This window comes from Oncorhynchus kisutch, unplaced genomic scaffold (assembly GCF_002021735.2).
Source record: "Oncorhynchus kisutch isolate 150728-3 unplaced genomic scaffold, Okis_V2 scaffold503, whole genome shotgun sequence".
NCBI classification, from domain to species: domain Eukaryota; kingdom Metazoa; phylum Chordata; class Actinopteri; order Salmoniformes; family Salmonidae; genus Oncorhynchus; species Oncorhynchus kisutch.
Window position 1 is genome coordinate 209,661 of NW_022262448.1, and position 17,698 is coordinate 227,358.

Consider the following 17,698-nt stretch of genomic DNA (forward strand, 5'->3'; position numbering starts at 1 on the left):
GCTTCTTGACACACTACTCACTTAACCCGGAAGCCAGCCACACCATTGTGTCTTAGGAAACACCGTACACAGCAACTAAAATCACCGGTACAGAGTCAATGTGGAGGCTATATACAGGGTATTACGGTACAGAGTCAATGTGGAGGCTATATACAGGGGGTACCAGTACAGAGTCAATGTGGAGGCTATATACAGGGGGTACCAGTACAGAGTCAATGTGGAGGCTATATACAGGGGGTACCAGTACAGAGTCAATGTGGAGGCTATAAACAGGGGGTACCGGGACAGAGTCAATGTGGTGGTTATATACAGGGGGTACCAGGACAGAGTCAATGTGGAGGCTATATACAGGGGGTACCGGGACAGAGTCAATGTGGAGGCTATATACAGGGGGTACCGGTACAGAATCAATGTGGAGGCTATATACAGGGGGTACCGGGACAGAGTCAATGTGTAGACTATATACAGGGGCAGGCAATGTGCAGGGGCACCGGTTAGTTGAGGTAATTGAGGTAATTTGTACATGTAGGTAGAGTTATTAAAGTGACTATGCATCGATAATAACAGAGTTGCAGCAGTGTAAAAGGGGGCCAATGCAAATAGTCTGGGTAGTCATTTGATTAGATGTACAGGATTCTTATGGCTTGAGGGTAGAAACGGTTTAAAAGCCTCTTGGACCTAGACTTGGTGCTCAGGTACTGCTTGCCGTGCGGTATCAGAGAGAACAGTCTATGACTAGAGTGGCTGGAGTCTTTGACAATTTTTAGGGCCTTCCCCTGACACCGTCTGGTATATAAGTCCTGGATGGCAGGAAGCTTGGCCCCAGTGATGTACTGCGCCGTACGCACTACCCTCTGTAGTGCCTTGCGGTTGGAGGTCGAGCAGTTGCCATACCAGGCAGTGATGCAACCCGTAAGGATGCTCAATGGTACAGTTGTAGAACCTTTTGAGGATCTGAGGACCCATGCCAAATCTTTTCAGTCTCCTGAGGGGAAATAGGTTTTGTTGTGCCCTCTGTTGGTGATGTGGATGCCAAGGAACCTGAAGCTCTCAACCTGCTCCACTAAATCCCCGTCGATGAGAATGGGGGCATGCTCGGTCCTCTTTTTCCTGTAGTCCACAATCATCTCCTTTATATTGATCACGTTAAGGGAGAGGTTGTTGTCCTTGCACCACACCGTCAGGTCTCTGACCCCCTCCCTATAGGCTGTCTCGTCGTTGCCGATGATCAGGCCTAACACTGTTGTGTCATCGGCAAACTTAATGATGGTGTTGATGGTGGAGTTGTGCCTGGCCGTGCAGTCATGAGTGAACAGGTAGTACAGGAGAGCACGCACCCCTGATGGGCACCCATTTGAGGATCAGCGTGGAGGATGTGTTGTTACCTACCCTTACCACCTGGGGGCGGCCAGTCAGGAAGTCCAGGATCCAGTTTTAGAGGGAGGTGTTTAGTTCCAGGGTCCTTAGCTTATTGATGAGCTTTGAGGGCACTATAGTTTTGAATGAGGAGCTGCAGTCAATGAATAGCAATCTCACATAGTTGTTCCTTTTGTTCAGGTATGAAAGGGCAGTGTGGAGTGCAATAGAGATTGCATGGGGCGGTATGCAAATTGGAGTGGGTCTAGGGTCTAATGGTGTTGATGTGAGCCATGACCAGCCTTTCAAAGCACTTCATGGCAACAGACGTGAGTGCTACGGGTCAGTAGTCATTTAGGAAGGTTACCTTAGTGTTCTTGGGCACAAGGACTATGGTGGTCTGCTTGAAACATGTTGGTATTACAGACTCAGTCAGGGACTGGTTGAAAATGTCATTTTGTGTGGAAAGACCCACCTCATTGGTTAATATTCACTGTAGCAGAAACATCTGTTGGGTTGGTAGAATGTGGAAAGAAGTACTGAGTAAGTCCAAACTGCTCCTACACGGTGTAACAGTACTGAGTAGGTCCAAACTGCTCCTACACGGTGTAACAGTACTGAGTAGGTCCAAACTGCTCCTACACGGTGTAACAGTACTGAGTAGGTCCAAACTGCTCCTACACGGTGTAACAGTACTGAGTAGGTCCAAACTGCTCCTACACAGTACTGAGTAGGTCCAAACTGCTCCTACACGGTGTAACAGTACTGAGTAGGTCCAAACTGCTCCTACACAGTACTGAGTAGGTCCAAACTGCTCCTACACGGTGTAACAGTACTGAGTAGGTCCAAACTGCTCCTACACAGTGTAACAATACTGAGTAGGTCTAAACTGCTCCTACATGGTGTAACAGTACTGAGTAGGTCCAAACTGCTCCTACACGGTGTAACAGTACTGAGTAGGTCCAAACTGCTCCTGCACGGTGTAACAGTACTGAGTAGGTCCAAACTGCTCCTACACGGTGTAACAGTACTGAGTAGGTCCAAACTGCTCCTACACAGTGTAACAGTACTGAGTAGGTCCAAACTGCTCCTACACGGTGTAACAGTACTGAGTAGGTCCAAACTGCTCCTACACGGTGTAACAGTACTGAGTAGGTCCAAACTGCTCCTACACGGTGTAACAGAACTGAGTAGGTCCAAACTGCTCCTACACGGTGTAACAGTACTGAGTAGGTCCAAACTGCTCCTACACGGTGTAACAGTACTGAGTAGGTCCAAACTGCTCCTACACAGTGTAACAGTACTGAGTAGGTCCAAACTGCTCCTACACGGTGTAACAGTACTGAGTAGGTCCAAACTGCTCCTACACGGTGTAACAGTACTGAGTAGGTTCAAACTGCTCCTACACGGTGTAACAGTACAGAGTAGGTCCAAACTGCTCCTACGCGGTGTAACAGAACTGAGTAGGTCCAAACTGCTCCTACGCGGTGTAACAGTACTGAGTAGGTCCAAACTGCTCCTACACGGTGTAACAGTACTGAGTAGGTCCAAACTGCTCCTACACGGTGTAACAGTACTGAGTAGGTCCAAACTGCTCCTACACGGTGTAACAGTACTGAGTAGGTCCAAACTGCTCCTACACGGTGTAACAGTACTGAGTAGGTCCAAACTGTTCCTACGTGGTGTAACAGTACTGAGTAGGTCCAAACTGCTCCTACACGGTGTAACAGTACTGAGTAGGTCCAAACTGCTCCTACACGGTGTAACAGTACTGAGTAGGTCCAAACTGCTCCTACACGGTGTAACAGTACTGAGTAGGTCCAAACTGCTCCTACACGGTGTAACAATACTGAGTAGGTCCAAACTGCTCCTACACGGTGTAACAGTACTGAGTAGGTCCAAACTGCTCCTACACGGTGTAACAGTACTGAGTAGGTCCAAACTGCTCCTACACGGTGTAACAGTACTGAGTAGGTCCAAACTGCTCCTACACGGTGTAACAGAACTGAGTAGGTCCAAACTGCTCCTACACGGTGTAACAGTACAGAGTAGGTCCAAACTGCTCCTACATGGTGTAACAGAACTGAGTAGGTCCAAACTGCTCCTACATGGTGTAACAGAACTGAGTAGGTCCAAACTGCTCCTACGCGGTGTAACAGTACTGAGTAGGTCCAAACTGCTCCTACACGGTGTAACAGTACTGAGTAGGTCCAAACTGCTCCTTCACGGTGTAACAGTACTGAGTAGGTCCAAACTGTTCCTACGTGGTGTAACAGTACTGAGTAGGCCCAAACTGCTCCTACACGGTGTAACAGTACTGAGTAGGTCCAAACTGCTCCTACACGGTGTAACAGTACTGAGTAGGTCCAAACTGCTCCTACACGGTGTAACAGTACTGAGTAGGTCCAAACTGCTCCTACAAGGTGTAACAGTACTGAGTAGGTCCAAACTGCTCTTACACGGTGTAACAGTACTGAGTAGGTCCAAACAGCTCCTACAAGGTGTAACAGTACTGAGTAGGTCCAAACTGCTCCTACATGGTGTAACAGTACTGAGTAGGTCCAAACTGCTCCTACACGGTGTAACAGTACTGAGCTGTATTCAGTATGGAAAAGTACTAGAACATTCAATTAAATATTAACGGTACTGTACTGAGCGACTAGTTGAAAAACAGGGAGGGAGTTGTGGGTTCAAAATGGACCACTGCCTTTAAAATGCATTACTCATTACCCAGAGAAAACTAACCAATGAGGTGGGTCTTTCCACATTCTACAAACCCAACAGATGTTTCTACTACAGGGAATATTAACCAATGAGGTGGGTCTTTACACATTCTACCAACCCAACAGATGTTTCTACTACAGGGAATATTAACCAATTAGGTGTGTCTTTCCACATTCTACCAACCCAACAGATGTTTCTACAGTGAGTATTAACCAAAATGGAAATTTCCCTTGACTGTGTTACCCTCCCACCCAGCAGGTGGCGATGTGCCTGTTTCAGGGCAATGCTGCCGGTGTGACGTATAATCTAATGGACTTCTTCAAACAACGAAAGCGAGTTATTCACCTCCGTAGCTTTCGAGCACCTCGGTATCTTACCAGCCAACATAGACGATAAAATTGCAGATCTTTAAATGCTTTCGTTGTATATTAGGCACTGTGTTTTAAACACACTTGTCGTATCTATTAGCTAGTTACACCATTGAATTTAATATTTACGTTGTTGTTAGCTAGCTAGCTGGGTAAATTAGCAGTAGTGCTAGTCTTGTCACTAACTAACTAGCTAGCTATCTAGCTAACATCCCAACCATGAGCTCACTAAACGAGTCCCCCACTTCTAAAGAAGAGGTCTGCTGGACGGAGAAAGACACTCTGGGGCTGAACATTGTCGTGAAAGAGGAGAAGGAAGAAGAGGATGTCACCGTAAAACAAGAAACAGAGGGTGAGGCTGTTACAGTGATAGAAGAAGAGAAAGACGTTAAATTGACAGAAGATGAAGACACGTTCAGAGTGAAAGAGGAGGATATTACAGTAAAGGAGGAAGAGGAGGATGACGTTTTTGGATTGGGGGAGGTGACTGTCACATTGGAAGAAGAGGAGAAAGAAGATCTGATTAACAACAGTGAGTAATATCTTAAATACAGGGAAGACGAGACAAGGAAGGATAATTTTTATCAAATTTTGATCTGGATGAAATGTAATAATAATTACCACAGGTTATTTAAAATCCGATGGAGTTAGTTTTGTGCCAACAGAAATAAGGGGTTAAATGTGTGCCAAAAAAAAACAAAAAATATTTCCTGATCTTTTATATCTGCTAGATCTAGGACAGACACTTCAAAACCTTATTAATCAACATTTTGACTGTCATTTTTGCCATTCATGAATGTGTTGTTAAAATGCTTTTCTATGGGCTATAGTAGTAAAGGACAAATAAAATATTTTATCAAATGTTTAAATATTTTGTGGGGGGGGGGGGACCTAAAGGGATCCTACAATTCTTAATCTAATAGCTAAATGATCAATGGCATCACCATCTTAAAACACTTCCATATGTTTGCTCAGTCTAAAAACACCAGCATTCCCCATGTTGGAAATTATGGAAAAATGGATCATTTATATCATTTATATATTTATATTTTCTTAACCTTTTGTAACAGTTACTGTTTTAAATTAACCAAGATAAACATATTAAAACATTTGTACACATTTTTTTTGTCAAATTTACTTTTTACAAATATGTTTTCCATGTTTTGAACAGTCATTTAGATACATTTCATCCATTAAATTTTTTTCCATTCAAAAGTTGTGTGTGTCTGTGATAGGCTGAGAAATTAGCATTTGGGCTAATCTGACGACCTAAAATAGCCACTTATAAGGAACGCTGTGGTCTCTGGAACTCAACTCCGTTATAGACAATGGAACGCTGTGGGCTCTGGAACTCAACTCTGTTATAGACAATGGAACGCTGTGGACTCTGGAACTCAACTCTGTTATAGACAATGGAACGCTGTGGTCTCTGGAACTCAACTCTGTTATAGACAATGGAATGCTGTGGACTCTGGAACTCAACTCTGTTATAGACAATGGAACGCTGTGGACTCTGGAACTCAACTCCGTTATAGACAATGGAACGCTGTGGGCTCTGGAACTCAACTCTGTTATAGACAATGGAACGCTGTGGGCTCTGGAACTCAACTCCGTTATAGACAATGGAACGCTGTGGACTCTGGAACTCAACTCCGTTATAGACAATGGAACGCTGTGGGCTCTGGAACTCAACTCTGTTATAGACAATGGAACGCTGTGGACTCTGGAACTCAACTCCGTTATAGACAATGGAATGCTGTGGACTCTGGAACTCAACTCTGTTATAGACAATGGAACGCTGTGGACTCTGGAACTCAACTCCGTTATAGACAATGGAACGCTGTGGGCTCTGGAACTCAACTCCGTTATAGACAATGGAACGCTGTGGACTCTGGAACTCAACTCCGTTATAGACAATGGAACGCTGTGGACTATCAACTCTGGAAGCTTAATATGTATTTACATATTAACCCTCTTTATGTTATAATGGCTGTTACTCTCCCCGGGGCCAACTGTGGGGTGTCTCCACATCTATATTTGTACATACAGTACCTATAGAAAGTCTGTACCCTTCTTGAATTTATTTTCTTCAGTTTATTTAAATTCTACAGCTCAACGGCAGAGTCATGTCCTAAGTGTAAAACGAACGGTGACTCCATGATTCAGGCCTTCTGCGAGTGCTATAAAGTCCAAACATTATATTGTTAGATTAAAGGAGTAACTCTGTTTGGCTTGAAACATTCTTCCCCACCTCAAGTTCAACTGTCAGTCAGTCCTATAATATCCACACCAAACCATAGCCCTATAATATCCACACCAAACCATAGTCCTATAATATCCACACCAAACCATAGTCCTATAATATCCACACCAAACCATAGTCCTATAATATCCACACCAAACCATAGTCCTATAATATCCACACCAAACCATAGCCCTATAATATCCACACCAAACCATAGTCCTATAATATCCACACCAAACCATAGTCCTATAATATCCACACCAAACCATAGATAAGCCCTATAATAACCAAACCATATTCCTATAATATCCACACCAAACCATAGTCCTATAATATCCACACCAAACCATAGTCCTATAATATCCACACCAAACCATAGTCCTATAATATCCACACCAACCCATAGTCCTATAATATCCACACCAAACCATAGTCCTATAATATCCACACCAAACCATAGTCCTATAATATCCACACCAAACCATAGTCCTATAATATCCACACCAACCCATAGTCCTATAATATCCACACCAAACCATAGTCCTATAATATCCACACCAAACCATAGCCCTATAATATCCACACCAAACCATAGTCCTATAATATCCACACCAAACCATAGCCCTATAATATCCACACCAAACCATAGTCCTATAATATCCACACCAAACCATAGTCCTATAATATCCACACCAAACCATAACTAAACCCTATAATATCCACACCAACCCATAGTCCTATAATATCCACACCAAACCATAACTAAACCCTATAATATCCACACCAAACCATAGTCCTATAATATCCTCACCAAACCATAACTAAACCCTATAATATCCACACCAAACCATAGTCCTATAATATCCTCACCAAACCATAGTCCTATAATATCCACACCAAACCATAGCCCTATAATATCCTCACCAAACCATAGCCCTATAATATCCACACCAAACCATAGTCCTATAATATCCACACCAAACCATAGTCCTATAATATCCACACCAAACCATAGTCCTATAATATCCTCACCAAACCATAGTCCTATAATATCCACACCAAACCATAGTCCTATAATATCCACACCAAACCATAGTCCTATAATATCCACACCAAACCATAGTCCTATAATATCCACACCAAACCATAGTCCTATAATATCCACACCAAACCATAGTCCTATAATATCCACACCAAACCATAGTCCTATAATATCCACACCAACCCATAGCCCTATAATATACACACCAAACCATAGCCCTATAATATCCTCACCAAACCATAGCCCTATAATAACCACACCAAACCATAGTCCTATAATATCCACACCAACCCATAGTCCTATAATATCCACACCAAACCATAACTAAACCCTATAATATCCACACCAACCCATAGTCCTATAATATCCACACCAAACCATAACTAAACCCTATAATATCCACACCAACCCATAGTCCTATAATATCCACACCAAACCATAGTCCTATAATATCCACACCAAACCATAGCCCTATAATATCCACACCAAACCATAGTCCTATAATATCCACACCAAACCATAGTCCTATAATATACACACCAAACCCTAGTCCTATAATATCCACACCAAACCATAACTAAACCCTATAATGTCCACACCAACCCATAGTCCTATAATATCCACACCAAACCATAACTAAACCCTATAATATACACACCAAACCATAGTCCTATAATATCCACACCAAACCATAGTCCTATAATATCCACACCAAACCATAGCCCTATAATATCCACACCAAACCATAGCCCTATAATGTCCACACCAACCCATAGTCCTATAATATCCACACCAAACCATAGTCCTATAATATCCACACCAAACCATAGTCCTATAATATCCACACCAAACCATAGTCCTATAATATACACACCAAACCATAGTCCTATAATATCCACACCAAACCATAGTCCTATAATATCCACACCAAACCATAACTAAACCCTATAATATCCAAACCATAGTCCTATAATATCCTCACCAAACCTAAACAAAAGTTTCTAAACTTTATTAGGGTAATAGCAAACGTAGTCCTGAGTCAAGTCATTGTTTATGGGGAAAATATAAACTCGTTATTATATTGCAGCATTAAGTTTAGCATCTCACACTTTTTCCATTTCATGGTTTGAGTGCGAGTAACCCTATAGGCATACTGGTAATTATATTATGTTGCAGAAAACACAACAGTAACTTAATTTTGCCATAGAAAAGAGAATTAAACAAAACACTTGTTGCATACCATTCTAGCCCCATCGTCACCCCTTATCTACCATTCTAGCCCCATCTTAACCCCTTATGTACCATTCTAGCCCCATCCTCACCCCTTATCTACCATTCTAGCCCCATCTTCACCCCTTATCTACCATTCTAGCCCCATCTTAACCCGTTATGTACCAGTCTAGCCCCATCTTAACCCGTTATGTACCAGTCTAGCCCCATCTTAACCCGTTTTATTACCATTCTAGCCCCATCTTAATAACCCCTTATGTACCATTCTAGTAGCCAGCCAACAATTGGTCACTAGATTATACAAGATGCTTTTTTCCAGTGGAGATTAGTTGATGAATTTCCTGGCAGGGCTGTGGAACAGTGGATGTGTAGGGATAATTCAAATGGAACTGTTATTAACCAATCGGCATCCAGGATCCAAATGTACGAGGGATCTAGTCATCAAATCAGATTTTATTTGTCACAGGTACCGAATACAACAGGAACACAACCAGCCCTTAACCAACAATGCAGTTTTAAGAAAAATAAGTGTTAAGTAGCAAATAGATGAATAAAAACAAATAATTAAAGAGCAGCAATAGACTGTGACAGAAACATTATGTACAAACTAAGTTACAAATAATGTGAAAGAACACACACAAATACACAATTGGTTAAGAGCCTGTAAAACACAGCCATCTCCTCCTGCGCCACTATATTTTACAACAGGGTAATGGATTAAACCTCATAGGAAGAGCAGGAGATTTCATTCAGGTCTCTCTGTTTAACTAAATACTCTGTCTTTGGCAGGAGAGAGACCAGACTCTCACTCTGACAGACGGAAGAAGAGTCCTTCAGGGGAACCAGACCCAGAGACGCCCAAACCAGTGAGACGACACCACTGCTCCCAGTGTAATTTGAGTTTTAAGTGGTTATGGAAGCTGAAACAGCATGATAGGACACACACAGGGGAGAAGCCACACCACTGCTCCCAGTGTGGAAAGAGTTTTACCCTGTTAGGGAACCTGAAAAAGCATAAAGGAATACACACAGGAGAAAAGCCTTTCCAATGTTCCCAGTGTGGAAAGAGATTTTCACGATCACAGCACCTAAAATCACATGAGAGGACACACACAGGGGATAAACCACACCACTGCTCCCAGTGTGGAAAGAGTTTTACCCAGTTGGGGAGCCTGAAAAAGCATAAAGGAATACACACAGGAGAAAAACCTTTCCAATGTTCCCAGTGTGGAAAGACATTTTCAGGATTGCATCACCTAAAATCACACGAGAGGACACACACAGGGGAGAAGCCACACCATTGTGCCCTGTGTGGAAAGGATTTTACCCAGTTAGGGAACCTAAAAAAACATCAGATGAAACACACAGGAGAAAAGCCTTTCCAATGTTCCCAGTGTGGGAAAAGATTTTCACGGTCACAGGAACTAAAATCACATGAGATGACACACACAGGGGAGAAACCACACCACTGCTCCCAGTGTGGGAAAAGTTTTTCCCAGTTAGGGAGCCTGAACAAACATAAGAGAATACACTCAGGAGAAAAGCCTTACCACTGCTCCCAGTGTGGAAAGAGTTTTACCCAGTTAGGGAACCTGAACAACCATAATATAATACACACAGAAGAAAAGCCGTTCCAATGTTCCCACTGTGGAAATAGATTTTCACGTTCACAGGACCTAAAATCACATGAAAGGACACACACGGGGGAGAAACCACACCACTGCACCCATTGTGGAATGCGTTTTACCCAGTTAGGAAGCCTGAACAAACATAAGAAGAGAATACACTCTGGAGAGAAATCTTAACATACTTTCCTGGACAGAGGACCTGAAATCACATGACAGAATAGAGGCTGTGTACTGACGTATGTTTTCGTTTTTTATTAAATGTTGATATGCAAAATATGATTTGGATATTTTTAAATTACAATTATTAAATAGATTAGTAGAATGTGCATTTCTTGATTTTTTTACCTGGAAATGTTATGAATTTAGTAAAAAGCATTTTATCAAAGCAACATATCTTTTAATATAAATCTGAATATCTAGTGAATGTTCATTATATACATCTACATGATGTATTGTTACACCATGTAGGAGCAGTATAGACCTAGTCTGGTCATTATATACATCTACATGATGTATTGTTACACCATGTAGGAGCAGTATAGACCTAGTCTGTTCATTATCTAAATGATGTATTGTTACACCATGTAGGAGCAGTATAGACCTAGTCTGTTCATTATCTACATGATGTATTGTTACACCATGTAGGAGCAGTATAGACCTAGTCTGTTCATTATATACATCTACATGATGTATTGTTACACCATGTAGGAGCAGTATAGACCTAGTCTGTTCATTATATACATCTACATGATGTATTGTTACACCGTGTAGGAGCAGAATAGACCTAGTCTGTTCATTATATACATCTACATGATGTATTGTTACACCATGTAGGAGCAGTATAGACCTAGTCTGTTCATTATCTACATGATGTATTGTTACACCATGTAGGAGCAGTATAGACCTAGTCTGTTCATTATCTACATCTGTGTATTGTTACATGTAGGAGCAGTATAGACCTAGTCTGTTCATTATATACATGATGTATTGTTACATGTAGGAGCAGTATAGACCTAGTCTGTTCATTATATACATGATGTATTGTTACATGTAGGAGCAGTATAGACCTAGTCTGTTCATTATATACATCTACATGATGTATTGTTACACCATGTAGGAGCAGTATAGACCTAGTCTGTTCATTATATACATGATGTATTGTTACATGTAGGAGCAGTATAGACCTAGTCTGTTCATTATCTACATCTGTGTATTGTTACATGTAGGAGCAGTATAGACCTAGTCTGTTCATTATATACATGATGTATTGTTACATGTAGGAGCAGTATAGACCTAGTCTGTTCATTATCTACATCTGTGTATTGTTACATGTAGGAGCAGTATAGACCTAGTCTGTTCATTATCTACATCTGTGTATTGTTACATGTAGGAGCAGTATAGACCTAGTCTGTTCATTATATACATGATGTATTGTTACATGTAGGAGCAGTATAGACCTAGATGCTTATTTTGAAATATTTTGATATTTTCTGTTTATTTGACTGAATTAATCAGAAATGGCCTAAATACAGATGTTTAGTAGATGTAAAGTTTGTTTTCAATTGTCACTCATAAAAATGTTTCACCAATCAATCAACACATGCTTCTCCTTATTCATCTCAATATAATATTGTTAGCTTCCATTGGTTCACATATCCAAAAGTGTTCCATTATCCAAAAGTGTTCCATTGGTTCCATTATCCAAAATGGTTCCATTATCCAAAAGTGTTCCATTATCCAAAAGTGTTCCATTATCCAAAAGTGTTCCATTGGTTCCATTATCCAAAAGGGGTCCATTATCCAAAAGGGTTCCATTATCCAAAATGGTTCCATTGGTTCCATTATCCAAAAGTGTTCCATTATCCAAAAGTGTTCCATTGGTTCCATTATCCAAAAGGGGTCCATTATCCAAAAGGGTTCCATTATCCAAAAGTGTTCCATTGGTTCCATTATCCAAAAGTGTTCCATTGGTTCCATTATCCAAAAGGGTTCCATTATCCAAAAGGGTTCCATTATCCAAAAGGGTTCCATTATCAAAAAGGGTTCCATTATCCAAAAGTGTTCCATTGGTTCCATTATCCAAAAGGGGTCCATTATCCAAAAGTGTTCCATTATCCAAAATGGTTCCATTGGTTCCATTATCCAAAAGTGTTCCATTATCCAAAATGGTTCCATTGGTTCCATTATCCAAAAGTGTTCCATTATCCAAAATGGTTCCATTGGTTCCATTATCCAAAAGGGTTCCATTATCCAAAAGGGTTCCATTGGTTCCATTATCCAAAAGGGTTCCATTGGTTCCATTATCCAAAAGGGTTCCATTGGTTCCATTATCCAAAAGTTGAGAAGAATATATCCAGCTCAAGTATTTCTAAGTATTTGACATGAACAACACACTACCGTTCAAATGTTGGGGTCACTTTTAAATGTCCTTGTTTTGGAAAGAAAAGATTCTTCTTTTTGTCCATTAAAATAACATCAAATTGATCAGAAATACAGTGTAGTCATTGTTAATATTACTATTGTAGCTGGAAACGGCTGATTTAAAAAATAATAATAATATCTATATAGGCGTACAGAGGCCCATTATCAGCAACTTTCACTCCTGTGTTCCAATGGCTCGTTGTGTTAGCTAATCCAAGTTTATCATTTTAAAAAGGCTGATCCCATAAACTACCGTTCAAAAGTTTGTGGTCAGTTAGAAATGTCCTTGTTTTTGAAAGAAAAGCAAAAAAAAATGTGTCCATTACAACGGTATCCACATCGACGGGACAACAGTGGAGAAGGTGAAAGGTTTTAAGTTCCTCTGTGTTCATATCACCGACTAACTGAAATGGTCCACCCACACAGACCGTGTGGTGAAGAGGGTGCAACAGTGGCTCTTCAAACTCTGGAGGCTGAAAAAATTTGACTTGTCACCGAAAACCCTCACTAGCTTTTACAGGTGCACATTTGAGAGCATCCTCTCGGGCTGTATCACCGCCTGATATGGCAACTGCACAGCCCACAACCACAATGCTCTCCAGAGGGTGGTGCGGTCTGCACAACGCATCACTGGGGGCAAACTACCTGCTCTACAGGACACCTACAGCACCCGATGTCACAGGAAAGGAAAAGAGATCATCAAGGACATTAACCACTTGAGCCACTGCCTGTTCACCCCGCTTCCATCCAGAAGACGAGGTCAGTACTGGTGCATCAAAGCTGGGACCGAGAGACTGAAAAACAGCTTCTACCTACAGACTTGATATCATTGGCCACTATAATAAGTGGAACACTAGTCACTTGAATAATGCCACTTTAAGAATGTTTACGTATCTATGCATTACTCATCTTAAATGTATATAATGTATACTGTATCCTTCATCGAGAGCAGCACCAGCTGAGGGCACGACAAAACCTTTTCCCCCTCAGGAGACTGAAAAGATTTGGCATGGGTCCCCAGATCCTCAAAAAGTTATACAGCTGCACCATCGAGAGCATCCTGACCGGTTGCATCAAAGTAATTATCAAATGTTATTTGTCACATACACATGGTTAGCAGATAATGCGAGTGTTGCGAAATGCTTGTGCTTCTAGTTCTGACAATGCCGTAATATCCAACGAGTAATCTAACCTAACAAATTCACAACAACTACCTTATACACACCAAGTGTAAAGGAATGAATAAGAAAATGTACATAAAAAAAATATATGAATGAGTGATGGTATAGAACGGCAGAGGCATCACCGCCTGGTAACTGCTCTGCATCTGACCGTAAGGCGCTACAGAGGGTAGAGCGTATGGTGGGGCCAGGCTCTGGTATGGCAACTGCTCTGCATCTGACCGTAAGGCGCTACAGAGGGTAGAGCGTATGGTGGGGCCAGGCTCTGGTATGGTAACTGCTCTGCATCTGACCGTAAGGCGCTACAGAGGGTAGAGCGTATGGTGGGGCCAGGCTCTGATATGGCAACTGCTCTGCATCTGACCGTAAGGCGCTACAGAGGGTAGAGCGTATGGTGGGGCCAGGCTTCCTGACATCCAGGACCTCTATAATAGGTGGTGTTAGAGGAAGGCCCAAAGAGTCCAGTCAGAGACTAAGACACTACAGAGGGTGGAGCATATGGTGGGGCCAGGCTTCCTGACATCCAGGACCTCTATACCAGGTCCAGTCAGAGACTAAGACGCTACAGAGGGTAGACCGTATGGTGGGGCCAGGCTTCCTGACATCCAGGACCTCTATACCAGGTCCAGTCAGAGACTGGTCAGAGACTAAGACACTACAGAGGGTAGAGCGTATGGTGGGGCCAGGCTTCCTGACATCCAGGACCTCTATACCAGGTCCAGTCAGAGACTAAGGCGCTACAGAGGGTAGAGCGTATGGTGGGGCCAGGCTTCCTGACATCCAGGACCTCTATAATAGGTGGTGTTAGAGGAAGGCCCAAAGAGTCCAGTCAGAGACTAAGACGCTACAGAGGGTGGAGCGTATGGTGGGGCCAGGCTTCCTGACATCCAGGACCTCTATAATAGGTCCAGTCAGAGACTAAGACGCTACAGAGGGTGGAGCGTATGGTGGGGCCAGGCTTCCTGACATCCAGGACCTGTATACCAGGTCCAGTCAGAGACTAAGGCGCTACAGAGGGTGGAGCGTATGGTGGGGCCAGGCTTCCTGACATCCAGGACCTGTATACCAGGTCCAGTCAGAGACTAAGACACTACAGAGGGTGGAGCGTATGGTGGGGCCAGGCTTCCTGACATCCAGGACCTCTGTAATAGGTCCAGTCAGAGACTAAGACGCTACAGAGGGTGGAGCGTATGGTGGGGCCAGGCTTCCTGACATCCAGGACCTCTGTAATAGGTCCAGTCAGAGACTAAGGCGCTACAGAGGGTGGAGCGTATGGTGGGGCCAGGCTTCCTGACATCCGGACCTCTATAATAGGTGGTGTTAGAGGAAGGCCCAAAGAGTCCAGTCAGAGACTAAGACACTACAGAGGGTGGAGCGTATGGTGAGGCCAGGCTTCCTGACATCCAGGACCTCTATAATAGGTCCAGTCAGAGACTAAGACGCTACAGAGGGTGGAGCGTATGGTGGGGCCAGGCTTCCTGACACCCAGGACCTCTGTAATAGGTCCAGTCAGAGACTAAGGCGCTACAGAGGGTGGAGCGTATGGTGGGGCCAGGCTTCCTGACATCCAGGACCTGTATAATAGGTCCAGTCAGAGACTAAGACGCTACAGAGGGTAGACCGTATGGTGGGGCCAGGCTTCCTGACATCCAGGACCTGTATACCAGGTCCAGTCAGAGACTAAGACACTACAGAGGGTGGAGCGTATGGTGGGGCCAGGCTTCCTGACATCCAGGACCTGTATACCAGGTCCAGTCAGAGACTAAGACACTACAGAGGGTGGAGCGTATGGTGGGGCCAGGCTTCCTGACATCCAGGATACCAGGTCCAGTCAGAGACTAAGACGCTACAGTCAACTATTTTAATGTTGAGCAGGAGAACCTGTTTAAATTTAAATGCTTGCTTATTGTTAGTGGTGCTCGACTGTTCGCAAGTATGGCCCCTGTGAGTTTGTTCGTCTTCATGGATAACCATGACATTATCTATTATTATAGAGCTCTGCTCAGCCTATAAACATGACATTATCTATTATTATAGAGCTCTGCTCAGCCTATAAACATGACATTATCTATTATTATAGAGCTCTGCTCAGCCTGTAACCATGACATTATCTATTATTATAGAGCTCTGCTCAGCCTGTAAACATGGCATTATCTATTATTATAGAGCTCTGCTCAGCCTGTAACCATGACATTATCTATTATTATAGAGCTCTGCTCAGCCTGTAAACATGACATTATCTATTATTACAGAGCTCTGCTCAGCCTGTAAACATGGCATTATCTATTATTATAGAGCTCTGCTCAGCCTGTAAACATGACATTATCTATTATTATAGAGCTCTGCTCAGCCTGTAAACATGACATTATCTATTATTATAGAGCTCTGATCAGCCTATAAACATGACATTATCTATTATTATAGAGCTCTGATCAGCCTATAAACAGGACATTATCTATTATTATAGAGCTCTGATCAGCCTATAAACATGACATTATCTATTATTATAGAGCTCTGCTCAGCCTGTAAACATGACATTATCTATTATTACAGAGCTCTGCTCAGCCTGTAAACATGGCATTATCTATTATTATAGAGCTCTGATCAGCCTGTAAACATGACATTATCTATTATTATAGAGCTCTGCTCAGCCTGTAAACATGACATTATCTATTATTACAGAGCTCTGCTCAGCCTGTAAACATGGCATTATCTATTATTATAGAGCTCTGATCAGCCTGTAAACATGACATTATCTATTATTATAGAGCTCTGCTCAGCCTGTAAACATGACATTATCTATTATTATAGAGCTCTGCTCAGCCTGTAAACATGACATTATCTATTATTACAGAGCTCTGCTCAGCCTGTAAACATGGCATTATCTATTATTATAGAGCTCTGCTCAGCCTGTAAACATGACATTATCTATTATTATAGAGCTCTGCTCAGCCTGTAAACATGACATTATCTATTATTATAGAGCTCTGATCAGCCTATAAACATGACATTATCTATTATTATAGAGCTCTGATCAGCCTATAAACAGGACATTATCTATTATTATAGAGCTCTGATCAGCCTATAAACATGACATTATCTATTATTATAGAGCTCTGCTCAGCCTGTAAACATGACATTATCTATTATTACAGAGCTCTGCTCAGCCTGTAAACATGGCATTATCTATTATTATAGAGCTCTGATCAGCCTGTAAACATGACATTATCTATTATTATAGAGCTCTGCTCAGCCTGTAAACATGACATTATCTATTATTACAGAGCTCTGCTCAGCCTGTAAACATGGCATTATCTATTATTATAGAGCTCTGATCAGCCTGTAAACATGACATTATCTATTATTATAGAGCTCTGCTCAGCCTGTAAACATGACATTATCTATTATTATAGAGCTCTGCTCAGCCTGTAAACATGACATTATCTATTATTATAGAGCTCTGATCAGCCTATAAACATGACATTATCTATTATTATAGAGCT

The 17,698-nt window shown here is 42.1% G+C and overlaps 1 protein-coding gene across 1 annotated transcript; it reads left to right on the plus strand.

The window, feature by feature from the left end:
* Window positions 1-4,412: 4,412 nt before the first annotated feature.
* Window positions 4,413-11,104, plus strand: LOC116360825 (zinc finger protein 568-like). Its single transcript, XM_031815709.1, has 2 exons — window positions 4,413-4,980; window positions 9,755-11,104. The coding sequence occupies exons 1-2, from the start codon at window positions 4,668-4,670 to the stop codon at window positions 10,768-10,770; spliced, it is 1,329 nt and encodes a 442-aa protein (XP_031671569.1). The 5' UTR covers window positions 4,413-4,667; the 3' UTR covers window positions 10,771-11,104.
* The last annotated feature ends 6,594 nt before the right edge of the window (window positions 11,105-17,698 follow it).

Bases quoted from the DNA above. Each gene is read 5' to 3' on its own strand.
- LOC116360825 (XM_031815709.1), top strand. From the start codon at position 4,668: ATGAGCTCACTAAACGAGTCCCCCACTTCTAAAGAAGAGGTCTGCTGG. The intron at 4,981-9,754 runs GTGAGTAATATC...TGTCTTTGGCAG, and splicing joins AGAAGATCTGATTAACAACA to GAGAGAGACCAGACTCTCAC.